Source organism: Mirounga angustirostris, unplaced genomic scaffold, assembly GCF_029215605.1.
Source record: "Mirounga angustirostris isolate CCGP_5_RB_7025 unplaced genomic scaffold, mMirAng1.0.hap1 SCAF_14, whole genome shotgun sequence".
NCBI classification, from domain to species: domain Eukaryota; kingdom Metazoa; phylum Chordata; class Mammalia; order Carnivora; family Phocidae; genus Mirounga; species Mirounga angustirostris.
This window is the reverse complement of record NW_026991722.1, coordinates 90,329,410-90,346,547: the sequence shown is the minus strand read 5'-3', so window position 1 is coordinate 90,346,547 and position 17,138 is coordinate 90,329,410. Positions and strand designations below refer to the sequence as shown.

General features: G+C 44.0%; 1 protein-coding gene across 12 annotated transcripts in view; it reads right to left on the bottom strand.

The window, feature by feature from the left end:
• Positions 1 to 17,138, bottom strand: part of RNF185 (ring finger protein 185) — a 36,729-nt gene that overhangs the window by 8,058 nt on the left and 11,533 nt on the right. For 4 of the 12 annotated variants that reach the window (XM_045887292.3, XM_045887293.3, XM_064578692.1 and 1 more), the window contains 4 exons: positions 8,045 to 8,095; positions 5,752 to 5,971; positions 2,890 to 2,908; positions 1,070 to 1,182 (listed from right to left, as the gene is read on the bottom strand). In XM_045887292.3, the coding sequence (XP_045743248.1) occupies positions 1,070 to 1,182; positions 2,890 to 2,908; positions 5,752 to 5,927 (308 nt within the window). In that variant the 5' untranslated portion in view covers positions 5,928 to 5,971; positions 8,045 to 8,095. Of the gene's footprint in view, positions 1 to 1,069; positions 1,183 to 2,889; positions 2,909 to 5,751; positions 5,972 to 7,078; positions 7,993 to 8,044; positions 8,096 to 13,884; positions 14,037 to 17,138 lie in introns of those variants that run through there. The other 8 variants (XM_054510448.2, XM_064578696.1, XM_064578697.1 and 5 more) reach the window with 4 other exon arrangements.

The following is a 17,138-nucleotide window of genomic DNA, read 5'->3' as shown; positions in this document are numbered from 1 at the left end:
CCTGTCAGGATAGAGGGCTGAGATTCAGGATCTCTCTGTTCTGCCCCTATTAACTTCAGCTTTACCTCCCACTATCCCTTGGTAAGTACTCTACACTTTGCTTTTTGCCTCTTGGTCTTAGCCCCTTCTATCACTCATCCCCAAAATACTGGACTGAGGGCTTGTTAGCCATTACACACTGGCAGGACACTACCAATACTAAGACTGTGATGGACCCTACTCTTGAGGTGTTTATTCTTTAAAGGGGCTACAGCCAATCACAATACAGCATGGGAAGGGACTTCTTGAATAACAGTATCAACTACAGGGTGGAAGCAAGGGTGAGAGAAACTAATGTGGGGAAGAAGGGCCACTTCAAGGAGGAGGTAACTACAGCGCTGCTCATTAAAGATGGACAGAAATTAGTGGAGGAGGAGGGTGTGGAGTAGGACTGCAGAGGGCAGAAGAGGCAGGGGGAAAACAAATACAAAGGCTCATGAATGTGAAAGGGTAAGTTCCTTTAAGAGAAGTCCAGTATGTATGGATACAAGGTATGCTGGGGTGGGGTCAGAGAAGGTATGAGACACTGCTGGGAGAGTCTATGGGTGTGTGAGCGTGTGCATGTGTGTGACCAGACTATGAAGGGCTTTCAGAACCTGTGTTTGTAGAATGACAGACCCATCCACACCTCAAACTCCACAAAGCCTCCCAGACCTCCTGTCCCCTCTTCCCTCTGTACTTTATATATCACTGCTGCAGCAACTCCCCTCCATGCAGAGTCTCCTGCTAGACAACCTGCTTCCCAAGTTGCTCCTTCATAGCACTTTGCATACTTAAAATTATGATATCTTGTGCACTGCCTAGCACATTGCCTGCTCGCTGGCAGACACTCAGTGGATATACGTATTACAGACTGGTGAGGAGCAACTTGGCTTTCCTCCCTTCCTGACCGATTCCCATCTGGATCCCAATTGCCTCAAAAATGAGGGTCTATAAGCACTAAGTAAAAGGTGGAGTGAGAAGGTGCTGAATGGAAGTGAATTCATGTCCAAAGGGAGGAGTGAGTGTGAGAGGTGCCCCAAGGCCTCACCTGGGGTCCTGCTGCCCAGTGCTGCCCCTGCCATAGAGCGGGATGACCTTATCTCGGCTGATGCCGGCTTTGCAAACTGGACACACTTGTCTGTTAGGTCTGGTCTCCAGCCACTGCAAACAGGAGAAAAAAATGCGTGAATGGTGCAAGCCCACTACAGAGCAGTCATAGCCAGCAGAACAACATGGACCAGAGGCCTCAAATTGGAAACACCAGCACGAGCAGGGAACACTTCAAGGAACCCAACTCTCTGATTCCTGTTCCTGGCACTCAATAAATATTTACTAGTGGTGAAATCAAAATTGCTTTTAAACACCTCATAATTAAACAGGATTCCTCATGCTTCATTACTTCTAGGGGCTCCCTGCAACACAGCAGGAAGGAACTGCAAGCCTGGAGCTATGTCAAGGGGTCTGACAGACCCAGCCTCAGTTTAGGTTGTGGGTGCTGGTATAATGAACTTTAAATCTCTGCCTTCCCCAACAGATCAACTGTATTACCCTGACAGCCAAATTTTGCTTTCGGTGACTTCTCATTTTTACAGCGTTTCCTCAACAACTTTGTATCCCAGACATCAGCATCTGGACATAACCTCACCATTTTCTGGTGATCTACTATGTGCTAAAAGATAGGTTTTGCTTATTACCTAAATTTGCTTAGTGTTTTTTATGTACTTTCATTGATTTTCGCATTCAACTGTTTCTTTTGATATTAAAAACACCAGAATTCTGTTTTGGGCTTCCCAAGCTCTTTCACTGGTTAAAAACATTCTGCTTAACTTTCCTCTAAAATAAAATAAAAATGATAAAAACATGTTATCTGCAGTGTCTTAGAATAATTTAATTCATATATATTTTCTCAACATTTATCTTAGAACATTAATTGCATCTTTAGACCAAATAATATAAAGTTTATTATATAAATGTGAATCTAGGATTTCAGGGCCAAGGAGAAAGCAGCATTTAATGATTTTATATCCCACTTCCTTTATCCTACTGTTGAAAGCTTCAAAACTTATGTGCTCTTTAAAAATTTCCAGCAGATAAATTTATAAATTTACTAGGTTCTCCTAGAGTCAGAATGAACAGCCCTTAACATAGTGGGAACCCCTCTTATTTCCCTTGCTTCTTTCTCCCACCTAGATTCTGAGGCTCTAGATCTCTGGAACTTCTGTCCTCCCCCTACATTCCTAAGCCACCTACTAGTGTGGGGCTCTTTTGCTAAAAACCGTGGAGACAGTCAGCTCACAGTGATTATTCACAGCCAGTTGTGGATGCCAGGCCCTGCTGTCTCACTAAGCACGTGCCTGGGTCTTGGTGAATACTTAACTGACTGGTTTTCATAATAATCTAAAGCTGGGAAAACAGACTTTTGCCCTCTCACAAAAGCTCTCTGTTGAGACCAAAAAAACTTCTCCCTTCCTAACATTTTCAAGACCTTTATGGGTAGGGGGAATAGTTGATATGCTAGGAGGTTTTTTTGTAAAGGCAGAATCTCAAAAGTAAAAACTTAACATACTATCAAATCCTATTCTACAGATGGGAAACTGTGAGCCAGAGAGGTGGTGGCCTGTTAAGGCCACAAAGACCATCAGTAACAGAGTGAGGACCATCCCAGGTACTACATGGACCCCTTATTTTCAGCAAGTACCTGTCAGTGGGCAGGTGTATAAAGCCGGTTGGCGGGGGGAGGGTGGTAAAACAAGCAAATGAGCCCACAAACAGGGGAGATTGCAGCTTCTGACAGTAGTCTCCTGAGACTAGGGGTGTCTTGTGCAACCATAGCTGATGAAAGACAAAGTAAAATGAAATGCATCTTACCTGATGTAAACACGGCCAACTGCCAGAGTCCCCAGGGCAACCAGTCATCAAGGAGAAAGAGAATGTGGGTAAAGGAAGAAAAATACTTTCATTAGCAGAACACTGAGGGTGGGAGCAGAAAAATGGGAACACAGGGTGGAACTCTGGAGCCCTGCAACCCCACTGAGTGTCTGCGGGGAATCACTAGTATCAGAAATTAGAAAAGACTGGGCTAAAATCACAGGAAAAATTAGGCAATAGAGACAAGACCCCAGTCTCTACCCTGGGATCTTACTTGTAAAGGACTCCCAGGTCCCAGACCCAGCTTCTCTACAAGTCAACCTTTGAGGGATTGTGGCCTCTGAAGGAATCCAATATAGGCTAAAGACCTTCTATGCAGAAAAATTCATGGGGGCATTCTCATACACATATGCACACACACATACACATACTATTTCAGACTCCATTTCAGTGGGTTCATAACCTCCTAAGGCTCACAATGTGTGACTCTATATCTGGTTTAAGAAAAATCTTCAGGCTGTCCTCAACTTTTGAGTGCTCTGCTGGCAGGAAGTAGTTTAAAAGGTCAAGTTTAGTATAAAAAAACATCTTTAAGTAATGAAAAGGATGGAGATGCTGCTCGGCAGAAAGGGCTACCTTCACAGCTTAACGAAGTTGTACTACAATGAATTGCTGCTCAGTCCCTCATTTTTCAAATGAGGAAACCAAACTCAGAAACAAGAAACAACTAGCCTGTGGCACCAGGACTAAAAAGTAAGTCTCCTGACTTCCAGTTTATTGTCCCTTCTTTCTATCACCCAGCATTGGGTGCAAAAAATGACATTTACAGAATTGAAGGAAAAGTTACTCTAACTTTAAATTTTTCACTTTTACTCTCTTGATTTATTCATCCAACTAACAGATATCCACTGCACACCTCCTGTGTGCCAGGACAGTGGAAAATGTGGACATGGTTTCTGTCCCTCATAAAACATGACTCCTCTGAGTAAAATTTGTTGGACTCAGAGGCTAATCCCTTTCTCAGTTCCTGAACCACAGTTTAGCCCCACCATCCAGACATGCAATCTCCCTGGATGTAACAGACACACCTGACATTTGACTCCTACATTAACCTTGCAATGTCATTCCAAACTGAGCCCAACATACCCCAAATCACAGATCTCCACTGGTAACCTCCCTTGAAGGCTGTGGGGGGAGAAGTGGAGGTGACTTCCTTTAGGAGAAAGTTCAAAATTATAACAAAGATGGTGATCACTTCAATTTATTAAGCAACTATTGTGTGCCAGGCCATGGTTGACTAGCTTTTCATTTGTTAATGTCAGTGGCGGGTCATATTAACCTATGACGAAGTGTAATTATCTCCCTTGTACAGATGAGGAAACTCAGGTACAGAGAAGCTTGCAGATTTGCCCAGGGACAAACCACTCTGATAGGAAGCATCTGTTTCATTTTATAGTCTGTGTTTTTATTAATGGTACCTTGATTTATTCTTAATTTTGTCACTTGTTTCAGGTCCTGGTTTTATAATGCCCCAGAGAATCTCCAATTTCTAGAAAACAACAGTTTCTGCGTAAAACTTAATGATTAGGGCAAGAGCTGCCAGAACAAAATCTGCCCGACCAGGGACGCCTGGGTGGCTCAGTCAGTTTAGCCTCTGCCTTCGGCTCAGGTCATGATCCCAGAGTCCTGGGATCGACTCCTACATTGGGCTCCTTGCTCAGCAAAGAGCCTGCTTCTCCCTCTGCCTGCCTCTGTCTCTCTCTCTCTCTCTGATAAATACATAAAATCTTAAAAGAATATATTTAAAAAAAAAAATCTGCCTGAACAAAATCTGCCCCATCCTATTTATTCAATAAATTTATCTCTTTATCTTAAACTCCCTTAAATACTACTTAAATGACCCCTTCTTCACACCAGTTCCCTGCTCAAAAATATTCCACAGATTTATGTCCTACTCAATCAAATCTGGGTTTGATAATCTGGCCCAACCCTCTCTTAACCAGTCTTGTTCCCTAACACTTCCCAGCCCCCCATCCAGGGCGCTATCTGAGGTTCACAGCAGTCTCAGGGTCTCAGTCTCATATCCAAGAGCGCATATGTCTATCCCTAGAAAATGCCTGCTTTGTGGGGCACATACTCTTTGCCTTATCTGCCATTCTTACCCCTCCACTTAGCCCAATTCACCCTTCAAGGTCCAGCTCAAAATCAAGGGAGAATAAAATCTCAACATTTACCCAGAACCTCAGATCCAGGAGGGACTTCTATAATGATGGAGGCCAGAATGAAACTAACCCTGCCACTTCATTTTGATATACATAAAATAGAGCAACGATTATTAGGATCATTGCTAACACACAGTATTCCGTGTGTGCTATGTGCTCTTCTAAGCTTTTTATGTATTTTGTGTCATTTGATTGCTCACATACAACCCTGTAAAATGAGACAGAGTGTGTGTAAGCACCTTGCCCAAGGCGATCCAGTAGGGAGGTGGCAGAGTCAGGATTCAGAACAGGAAGTCTGGCTCCACTGTCCTTGCTCAACAGTGTACCACAGTATAACCACTGTACACACTGCCTCTTCATTCAGCACAGCAAGTGGTACATAGCAACTGCTCACTAACTGGTGAGTATTTTCACTTTAGAGGTGGAGGTACAGAGTCCAGAGTGGGGATATGATTTGCCCAAGGCCACTCAGCTCATCAGCAGTAGAACTGGGACAAGAACGCAGGGCTCCTGCTTCTTGGACCTGATTGTATCATGAGACCCAAAGTGGGTGGGAAACCTCCTATTCCAAAGCTGCCCGGGCCACAGGCTTTCTAAACTTGGCAGTGTGTCTTCTGGGGGTGGTGGCAGGGGTACTGACCAGAAGAGGTGGCCACACAGGCTGATGACGGCGTCCTTGGCTGTGTCCAGACAGATGTTGCACTCAAAGGTGCTGTCCTGCCCTCCACTCTCGCCAGCACCATTGCTGCTACCGCTGGGCCCCCCTGCACTGGAGTTCTCAGGGGATGCAGAGGCCGAGGGCCCCTTGCTCGCCATCCTTGGCTGTCAGACTCTGACTGAAGATTCTCCCCAGGAAAATCCTGAAAGGCAGAGAGCCCTTGATTGCCCATTTCTGCAGCCCACTCTCCCCAGCTTCCATGGCAATACCCCCATCTTCTCTCAGCTCCAGAAGTTCAGATTATGACTGAACCCCTACAAAGACTTTGCAGAGGCTGCAGAGGATGATACTCATGGGGCACTACCCAGAGAACAATGACTCAAAAACTTTCATGAACACAGCCTAGAAAGTACCACACAAAACACACTGCACAAATATAGAACATCCTCCATCCAGACAGCTCTCCAAAGGAACTGAGACCTTTTCTCATATGTCTTTACCTTCTCCCAGGAGAACCAATCTAGGTATATGTGCTCAATAAAACTAAATGTTCACAGGCTGTCCTCTAACTTTGGACTGCCTCTATATTGGCAGGTGAAGCTGCTTAGACCAGAAGGCTTTTGTCACTACTGCACATAGAAAACCAGTATTAGTTACCATAAGTGAAAAATAATTACAAATATATGACAGAAAAGCTGTTTATCCTCATACCAAAATCTGGCACATTCATATAATGCTTTGGGTAAAGCTGATCTGGTCCAATCTCTTCAGGAAACTGAAGCCCAAGACCTGTCCTCTAATTGACGAATGTGGAGCTGAGACCGGGACTCATGACATCTAGTCTGTATTCAAACCACTGTACCACCACAGATCAAGTTGGCCACCAAGTGCTGGGAGAAACAGACCGTTGTTCAATATTGCCTCCAAATCAAAGAACCTACCAGGAGCTGAACAAGAGGACAAGACCAACACCAAGGATACCCAGAAATTCTGGGTGCAGATTAAGAATCTGTGAAGAGCTTGGTCTGGCCACCCCCACCATCTTAGAAATTCCAAGCAGGAGATGCTGGCTGGTTATCATAGCCAGAGAACCAGCAGCTTCAATGCTGGCTTCAGTTGAGCCTACAGCTTGCTAGGTGTTTTGAGAAACTCCCTCTCCTCTGTGGACCACAGTTTTCTCATCTGTAAACTAAGGCACTGGACTACATGGTCTCTTAGTTGTCCCCTTCCAGCTCTGAGACTGTGAGGCTCCAGGTCATCTCATCCATCTTTCCAAAGCAGGCGGCCCTACCATAAGTGTGGGACTCACCACTGGAACACCAAAAGACTGCTCTGATTCCAGCTTCCAAAGTTTGAAGACGTTAAGGACCAAAAAGCCAGAAGTCTTCTCAGACCAAGAAGCCTTCCTACACACCACCAACTTAGAACTCTGGACTCACAGGCATCCCTCACCACCACAGCAGCTCAGTGACTTGAGCAGGGAGAGAAGACCGGCTCACTGCCACTTTTTCACTTAGTTACATCATTTTACATAATGTCCCAGAAGGGCAGCTGGCTCCTGGCAGCACCAGTGCCTTACTGGCCTCAGCTCCAAGATGTTCCCCCTGACCCAGTGCTTCTTCCTCTCCACATACAACTGTTCTCTTCTTCTTAGGATGGAGCCTGCTTCTGAGGGCCATGTTATGGCCCTCAAATGTCATTCCAGCTCAAGTACCTGACCTATGTGAGTTTCTTTAGAATATGTTTATCTTTTAAAATTAAGGACTGTGTGGGCACCTGGGTGGCTCAGTCAGTTAAGCGTCTGCCTTCAGCTCAGGTCATGATCCCAGGGTCCCTGGATCAAGTCCTGCATCAGGCTCTCTGCTCAGTGGGAAGTCTACTTCTCCTTCTACCTTTCCCCGCTGCTCGTAATCTCTCTCACTCTCTCTCAAATAAATAAAATCTTTAACATTAAGGACCGTGTGTACAGAAGTAGAAAGACAATCATAAAGTCAGGTTCACCGATCAATCTTAATGATAGTCTCCTGATGTGATGCAATAGGAAGTACATATCACCAACAATGAAGCACTCTTAAAACACAGACTCTAATCATGTCTCCAAAATAAATTACCCATTTACAGAAAATATGGGGCATAGAAGCACATGTTTAACAACTCCAGGAGGCAATCAGCCGATCCAGAATGTGGGATCTTTTACAGGACAAATTATCCAAGTTCTTAAAAAATAAATAGCATAAGTGGGACATGGAGTTCTAAATTGAGACTTGAGACATACCAACCACTGAAAGTGTGTGGATCTCACTGGAACCAGGTTCAAACAAACCACCTGTAAAAAGACATTTGTGAGATGACTGTCAAAAATTAGATTTAGCCTAGGTATTAGTTGATATTGAGGAATTATTGTTAATTTTATTGAGTATAATGGTATCGCATAATTTAAAAAATACTCATCTGCTAGAAATACTTATTTTTTAGAAGATTTTATTTGAGAGAGAGAGAGCACAAGCAGAGGGAAGAGGCAGAGGGAGAGGGAGAAGCAGGCTCCCTACTGAGCAGGGCTGGATCCCAGGACCCCAGGATCATGATCTGAGCCAAAGGCAGACACTTAACCAACTGAGCCACCAGGCGCCCCTAGAAATATATACTTAAATATTTATGAAGGAATGATGCTTGGGATTTGCTTTAAAAACTCCAGGGGGAGAAGTGAAAATGGAGAGAAAAGACTAAGAACAGGGAAGGTGATGGTTGCTGGAGCTGGATGATGAATGAGGGTTTATTCCATTAGCTTATTTTTGTGTGTGCTTGTACATTTCCATAATAAAAGGAATTTTTTAAAAAGGTTAGGTTGCAGAAGAGTATGTGCCTGAACTTATTTGGGTAAAAACAAAATATATAAAAGAACACACACACACACACACACACACAGAAAATGTCTAGAAGGCACACACTAAACTATCAACAATTATTTCTGGGATTAGGGGCTGTGGAACTTCAAATTTTATACTCTTATTCTCTTTTAATGTTTTATGATAAGCAGGTATTACTTTTACAATAACATTTTAAAAAATTGTAAAATGGGGCGCCTGGGTGGCTCAGTTGGTTAAGCGACTGCCTTCGGCTCAGGTCATGATCCTGGAGTCCCTGGATTGAGTCCCGCATTGGGCTCCCTGCTCAGCAGGGAGTCTGCTTCTCCCTCTGACCCTCCCCCCTCTCATGTGCTCTCTCTCATTCTCTCTCTCACAAATAAATAAATAAAATCTTTAAAAAAAAAAATTGTAAAATGCATGTATAATATTACATTTGTTACAATAATGAACTATAAATATTAGAAAATGTCTTTTACAGGGCGCCTGGGTGGCTCAGGTGTTGGGCGTCTGCCTTCAGCTCAGGTCATGATCCCAGGGTCCTGGGATCGAGTCCTACATCGGGCTCCCTGCTCTGCGGAAAGCCTGCTTCTTCCTCTCCCACTCCCCCTGCTTGTGTTCCTGCTCTCGCTATGTCTCTCTCTGTCAAATAAATAAATAAAATCTTAAAAAAAAAAAAAAAATGTATTTTACAATGTGGAAAAACATACCAAACTGTCAATGGTGACTATCTGTATTGGTGGGGACTTAGAGGTAGTGACATATTTTCTAAGTCCTCCCCATTGACAAAACTGACATTTTTACATGTATTAATTTTGAAATCAGACAAAAGAGGAATAGTACATCTTAAAAAAAAAAACACAACTTCCGGGGCGTCTGGGTGGCTCAGTCAGTTAAGCATCTGCCTTCAGCTCAGGTCATGATCCTAGGGTCCTGGAATGGAGCCCCAGGTCTCAACGGGCTCTCTGCTCATCGGGGAGTCTGCTTCTCCCTCTCCCTCTGCTCCTCCCTCTTCTCATGCGCACGCGCACCTGTGCGCACACTCTTCCTCTCAATAAAATCTTAAATAAAATAAAATAAAATAAGTAAAAAAACTTCCCAGCGTTCCGGTTTTCCCCAATCCTGAAAAGCTCAGAGTTCAAGTCCTGACTCCACCACTCTGAGTAGATACCTTGATGGCTACAATCTCTTTTTTCACCTAAAAAGTAAGGGTGTTGTGCCTTCTACAGGACTGCAAAGGTGGCCCTATGAGATAATACAGTGACCCAGAAGGTCCACCAAGGTGAGGGGGCTGCTGCTACTGGGGAGACATACATAGACACCCCTTATCCTGGTTCATTACCCTCTCTACTCCCTGACCCAACAAGGTTCTGCATGGCTCATACTCCTAAGGGATAGAAGGCTTAAGGGGACAGTCAGGATCAAGGCAGGTGTTAGGGTGGGAATGGTCAGAGTACAGTAACAGAACAGCTCAGTTTGCAGACAGCAGCAGGCTTACAGCAGGTTAGGCACTGGGACAGGCCTGCACATCCCAATTCCAAGCAGACCATGTAATTCTCATTCTAATTCTTGGTAGACTGACCACGTGGTCCCTACTCAGGCTCTAAAGCCTCCTCCTAGTAAGCACTCAAATATTTCCTGAGTGAATGGGTGTGGGCATGTGTGACTGGTTTTGGTCAACAGGCCAGCTGCTCACAAACCTCTCTGCAACACATCCTGGGCCCCAGGACCACGCAGCTATCCCTGGAGCCTTCTCTCCTCACCTTCTCCCTACCCTCATGAACAGGAACCTCACCACACCAAGGCAGCATGGCAGAGATGAGCATCATTCCCTGGGGACTGTCTACTGAACACCTGCAGAACAAGAGAATGTGGCTACAGCCTTCTGGGCCCAGCAGGAGTGGGACAATGGTCAGAGGACAGAGGGCCCTGGTTGGCTCAGGAATTGGACAAAATAAAAGGGAAGCAGGCCCTGAGCATGCCTGAGCTGTCATCCTACTAAAACTTTCTCCTGGTCCTGGTAGGGACTATGAACTTCAATCTGACCACATTAGCAGTCTTGTTGTAGCTGGTTCTGAGCCCCTGTCCCTACTCTGACAATTCTTCACTCCTGATCTGAATCTACTTTATGTTTTTCAAGCACATTCACATCTATTACCACTCTGATCCTCACTCCACTTCATAGATGAGGATACAGGCCAGGGAGGTTAGAGGACCTACCCAAGGCCAGGCAATCATGCAGCACCAAATTCAGACTTTCCAACACAACACTGGCACTCTTTTCACTCTTACATATTACCCTCTGACATGTAGCTTTACGACATTAAATACCTGGTCTTTTTTCCCCTCAAGTTTATTGTACAATGCTGTAACTTTTGTGTTCTTTGAAGTGAGTGTGAAGCATGCATTTATGCTTTCAATCAATAGATCTCTAGTACCAACTACATTTAAGGCTTGGGGCTACCAGCTGTGTGTGTGGAGAGAAGTCTCAAAGAGCATGGCCAAGTTGAGGCTCTGGAATCTGGAATAGGAGCTAAGGAAGACACGTGGGTAATTACAAGAATTCTTAACAAGGGGCTCCATCAAACTTGCCTGTTTTTCCTAAACAAGGCACCCTCCCAGAAATCTGGTTCCTAGACCCCCTCAGTGATTTAAATAGGATTTGGATCTGGACAGTGCCCAAGAATCTGTATTTTCAAATAAATGCCCGTATCTTCCACACCAAGTGATTCTTTGATGAAGTTTTGGGAACTCAGCTCTCAAACAGGGAAGAACTCTACCAAAAGCACAAAGCAGTATGACACAGCACAGAGTTTGGGAGGGACAGTGACCTCAGGGTCTGTCCTTCAGAATGCACAACCCCCAGCTCCAGTACACAGAGACTACGAAGAGGTCAGATAAACTTGGGGGATGGGGGACAAGTCTGCGGAGATCTCAGACCAGCCGGCACCTGGTCCATCCAAGACAGAACTGACCATTAAAGAAACAAATTCATACCTAGTTTCAAAAAACATTCCTAAATGAGATGTCCAGGTTGGCACATGTGATGCTGGGACTAAAGCAGATTTGCAATACTTAATGATCCCTTAGGAATGCAGAGCCTGGAAGCTGAAACTGACCCAACATCCTCACTCCTATTACTTTCCCAGAGCTGGCCTGGTCTACCTCACAGGAACTGAGCAAGGAAGAGAACATAAAAGTTGCATATCCCTTCAGGAAACACTGGGGAACTTGACTTCATGAAGAAATCTCTTTGTAGCGTTCTTGTATTCAGATCTCAGGTTCTAGAGAACTGCAGTTTTCAAAATCTGCCTTCTTTCTGCCTTTAAACTCTAAGAATTCCTGGACCAGGGTATGCCGAGGCATCTAAGAATGTTAATCCTAGTGATGACGATTACAAATTTGGGTGACAAATGATTGCCATGATCCCAGAGGATACCCAGCAGAGTTCTTGTTTCTGTGGGCACATGCTTGTTCACATGGAAGCTTTCTGCCAGGAACTGTAGCTTGCCTGAGCCTGTCTGTGCTGTTCATTAGGCTGCTGCTGGACCACGTGTAGGCAGAGATGAGAGGTGCATTCTGAAAACGTCTACATCACACTCACAGAAGGCTGGAGTAGGAAAAAATCTAACTAAGTTGATTGGAACTTGGAACACATAGAAACCAAGCTCTAAAATTTTAGAGTCTAAATGTTGTTTAGGTAGGTCTCTAGGCTAGCTCACAGAAGCTTGGCCCTAAAATATAGGACCATGGGCATGAATGACTTTCCACATCCAAAAGGACAGAGGAAGCCGATTCTAGCCTCTTTTCTTTGGGGCAGCACTGGTCCTTTTTTACGGCATCCTTTAACCTCCCTATCTGTTCAAGCAATCCTTCTCTTATCTTCAAAGATTTATTTTTTTAAGAATTTTTATTTGAGATAGAGAGAGAAAGCACAAGCTACAGGGAGGAGCAGAGGGAGAGGGAAAAGCAAGCTCCCTGCTGAGCGGGGAGCCCAACCAAGACCCTGAAATCACAACCTGAGCCAAAGGCAGACAGACGCTTAACTGAATGAGCCACCCAGGCATACCATCTTCAAAAATTTATTAAAGATCTTATTTGTCAAGCATTCAGGATACAGAGATAAAGGGTTTCAGTCTAAAGGGGGACATAGTCAAGTAAACAAGGCAGCTTAGCTTGCTGAGTGCTGACAGAAGTATGCAGAGTGCATGACTACAGGGCATGCTGGGGAGACACAGAACACAGGGCACATATGGGTGTGGTAAGGCAGCAAGGGCTAGGACTGAGGCAGGAAGAAAGGCCTTAGAGTCCTTGTGCCCTTCATATTTGAGTGGGGACTGGGATCAGCTATTCCTACTTTTTCACGTTTTCTTCTGGTATTTCTGAATCAAAAGGGTTTCTTTGTTTCTTTGTTTAAACTTCAGTGCTTTTCCTTTTTTTTTTTTTTTTTTGAGATTTTAATTATTTGTGAGAGAGAGTGAGAGAGAGAGAGAGAGAACGAGTTGGGGGGAGAGGTAGAGGGAGAAGTAGACTCCCTGTTGAGCAGGGAGCCCTATGTGGGACTTGATCCCAGGACCCTGGGATCATGACCTGAGCTGAAGACAGACACTTAACTAACTGAGCCACCCAGGCACCCCTTCAATGCTTTTCTTTAAAGCTTACCAGGTTTCAAAAGAAAAGGTAAAGCAAGATTTGGATGATCACTGGCACATACTTTTAAGGGTCACCCAAGAGCTGCCTTTTATCATCCTTTATATCACTGTCTTCAATGTTCTTTTAACTTTTTATGGACTTTTGTCCTTAAAAACTAGCATGGCAGGGGCACCTGGGTGGCTCAGTTGGTTAAGTGTCTGCCTTCAGCTCAGGTCATGATCCCAAGGTTCTGGGATGGAGCCCTGAGCTAGGCTCCCTGCTCAGCAGGGAGTCTGCTTCTTCCTCTCCCTCGGCCCTACCCCCTACTTGTGCGTGAGAACTCGTGCTCTAATAAATAAATAAAATCTTTAAAGAACAAAAGCCAAAAAACAAAACTAGCATAGCAGAGGAATTTGATGGCTTTGGGTTCAAATCTCAGCTCTGCCACTTACTCAGTAACTTTATACATTATTTTCTCTCTGAGCCTTTGTTTTACTCCTATGTGTAAAAGGGGCTATTACCTTCTTCACAGGATAGTTTATAAGAATTAAAGAGATAAAACAATAAGGGACTAGCACAGTGCCAACAGAGTTAAGTGCTTGAAAAATGTTAATCTCACCTTCACTGTCAGGTCTCACAAAGTACACTTAAGGTGTACTACAGAGCTATGTAGTCAGCAGGTACTTCGTTAATCTGCTTAATGAATAAGTCACAACTTCCCTTTCTGAATGACCATCATTCTTTGAATGCATAGTAAGTGAAACATCAGAACTGTGTATGAGAAAATCCAGAATGGGATACACTTAGTTTGATCCTGGCAAAATCAGATTTTCACCAAAAGTTTTAAAATCAGGAGCCATTTTTAATATTTACTATCACCATGAATAATGTCAGCTAACACTCAGCACCCTTTACATGAATTATCTCATTTAATCTTCATAACCTGCGTTTGCGGTAAACACTACTATGCCATTGTTAGCATCCCCTGGGGTGTCAGATTAAGGCTTAGAGTAGTTGGGTCATTTGACCAGAGCCAGTCAGAGGCAAAGTTTCCCAACTCCCAAGCCAATGTGCTTAACAGACAGCACCTCAGTGATCTGTTTGTGTGTCTTTGTCCTTGGGCCCAGCTTCCAGGTGCCTTACTCAGAACAGGGCCAGGCACCTGAAGAACACCTCATAAATGTGCATGGGTTGATAGATCTGATAGCCAGACTTAGAACTATACAACTCGATATGAGTCAATTTAGCCAAATGAAGTTGTGGAAATCAGTATCCTAAAAGAACGAAATTTCTTCAGGGATGTTTTTCAGAACTGGAAATATCACATAACCGTTTTAGAGTAATTTTTTAAAAAGTAAGTATTGCTCAAAACTCTGAAACAAATGAAAAAAAATTTTTTTTTAAAGATTAGGGATCTGCAACCAGAAAAAGGTTTGGGTTTTCCCAAATTGGTACCACCTCTATTAGAGATAACTACTGATACAGAGCATTAACTATTCATTTATCTGTCTATTGCTTACTCTAAGTTAGACACCTCCTAGAGCCACAAGCACAGTGCCTGACACAAAGTAAATGTTCGATAAATGCATGTGAATGAACAATGGGGATCTACTAATTTCAAATTCAAACCAATATAACTGCATAAAATATTGTAATAAAGAAAACATCTTCAGATTGGACAGACCTCAGTTAAGGGGGGGTGGATTTCTAGTATAATACAGTGGAGGAAGAATCTGGAACCAGAAGACCTAGTCTGACACTCAGCTCTACCACTCACTAAGCCAGGGTCCTCATCCGCAAATGGAATAACTGTGTCTGCCCTTCCTTTGTTATCAGAAAAGTTTTCAAAATGAGAGTTTTGCTTTTGTTTTCATGTAGTCAGTACATCCTTATTAATACAGAATCTATAAAATCTCATTAATTCAGATTTTTTTTTTTAAAAGATTTTATTTATTTATTTGAGAGAGAGAGAGAGCATGAGAGGGGCAGGGTCAGAGGGAGAAGCAGACTCCCTGCCGAGCAGAGAGCCCGATGCGGGACTCGATCGCGGGACTCCAGGATCATGACCTGAGCCGAAGGCAGTCGCTTAACCAACTGAGCCACCCAGGCGCCCCTCATTAATTCAGATTTTATCTGTGGTTGAGCTAAAGAGCTCTAAAATAGTCTGAAGGTAGAGTATAAAAAGAAAATAAATGAGATTTAACTTAATTAAGGAGAAAACTTTCTAAGAGTTTAGTAACACCCAGCTCATACTTGACAAAACAATGATCTCACTTCTCCTTTGAATAGGAGGTCCTAAGGAGGACCATCAGGAGAACATATGTAAGATAAACCAACTATGGTTTAAAATAATAAAACCAGGAGCGCCTGAGTGGCTCAGTCGGTTAAGCGTCTGCCTTCGGCTCGGGTCGTGATCCCGGGGTCCTGGGATCAAGCCCCGCATTGGGCTCCCTGCTCAGCGGGGAACCTGCTTCTTCCTCTTCCTCTGCCTACTGCCCTTCCTGCTTGTGCTCTCTGTCAAATAAATAAATAAAATAATAAAACCAAATGACACCATTTTGAATAATACGTAATATTGACTTTTACAAATCAGGTTTGTGTCCTGAGCCACCTGATGCTAATTGTCAGAGCAGTCTGGGAAACATTTGGAGAATACCAAGAACTATGCTCAATTCAATGATAAATCAAAGTTCTGGTTCCTGCCCTCAAGAAGTCTATGGTCTAGTCATAACTGTCATTTTTTAAAAAAGAATCTCATTGAAAAATGCCTCTGCAGAGATGGTAGTGCTAAGAAAAGACAAGTAATTTTCCTGGGCTTTTGCCTAGGACCCACTCCCATATTCAGAGAGCTGACCCTCTTTAAAAACTGCCCCCATGCCTGTACCACATGGCACTTCTGAGGAGCAACTGGGAGCAGGGATATCAAATAATCAGGTGCTATAGAGACTACCAGGGAAGTCAACTTGGTGACTGATCCAAGAGTGGAATGGCCAGCCAGACCCCTAGGCCATTTCCACAGAAAGTCACACAGCCTGCTGCTTCTGACCTCTGTGTGTCCTTAGACCACCATTTAGTCATGCTTTGCTCCCACTGCTTAATGAGATGAGAGCAGGAACACAAGCAGGGGGAGTGGGAGAGGGAGAAGCAGGCTTCCCACTGAGCAGGGAGCCCGATGTGGGACTCAATCCTAGGACTCTGGGATCATGACCTGAGCCGAAGGCAGCCGCTTAACGACTGAGCCACCCAGGCACCCAACTTTTGAGACTCTTAAGCCAAAACCCACTTGGTAGCTTCTTCCCTACTTTTTTTTTTTTTTTTAAGATTTATTTATTTATTTGAGAGAGAGAATGCGAGAGAGAGAGAGAGAGAGAGAGAGAGCACGTGCGTGCACGCACAAGACGGGGGAGGGTCAGAGGGAGAAGCAGATTCACAGGGGAGCCTGATGCGGGACTTGATCCTGGGACTCCAGGATCATGACCTGAGCCGAAGGCAGTCACTCAACCAGCTGAGCCACAGAGGCACCCCATTTTTTCTCTACTTTAAATACTACATTTCTGGCAATGATTTCTTAGATAAAACATCAAAGGCAAAGGCAACAAAAAATAGACAAATTAGACTTCATGAAAATTTTTAAAATTTTGTGCATCAAAAGACATTAAACAGAATAAAAAGGCAATTCACAGAATGGGAGAAAATATTTGCAAATCATGTATCTGAGGGATCAATATCCAGAATATATGGAAAACTCCTAAAACTTGGGGCACCTGGGCGATTCAATCAGTTAAGTGTCTGCCTTCGGCTTGGGTCATGATCCCAGGGTCCTGGGATTGAGCCCCACATTGTGCTCCCTGCTCAATGGGGAACCTGCTTCTC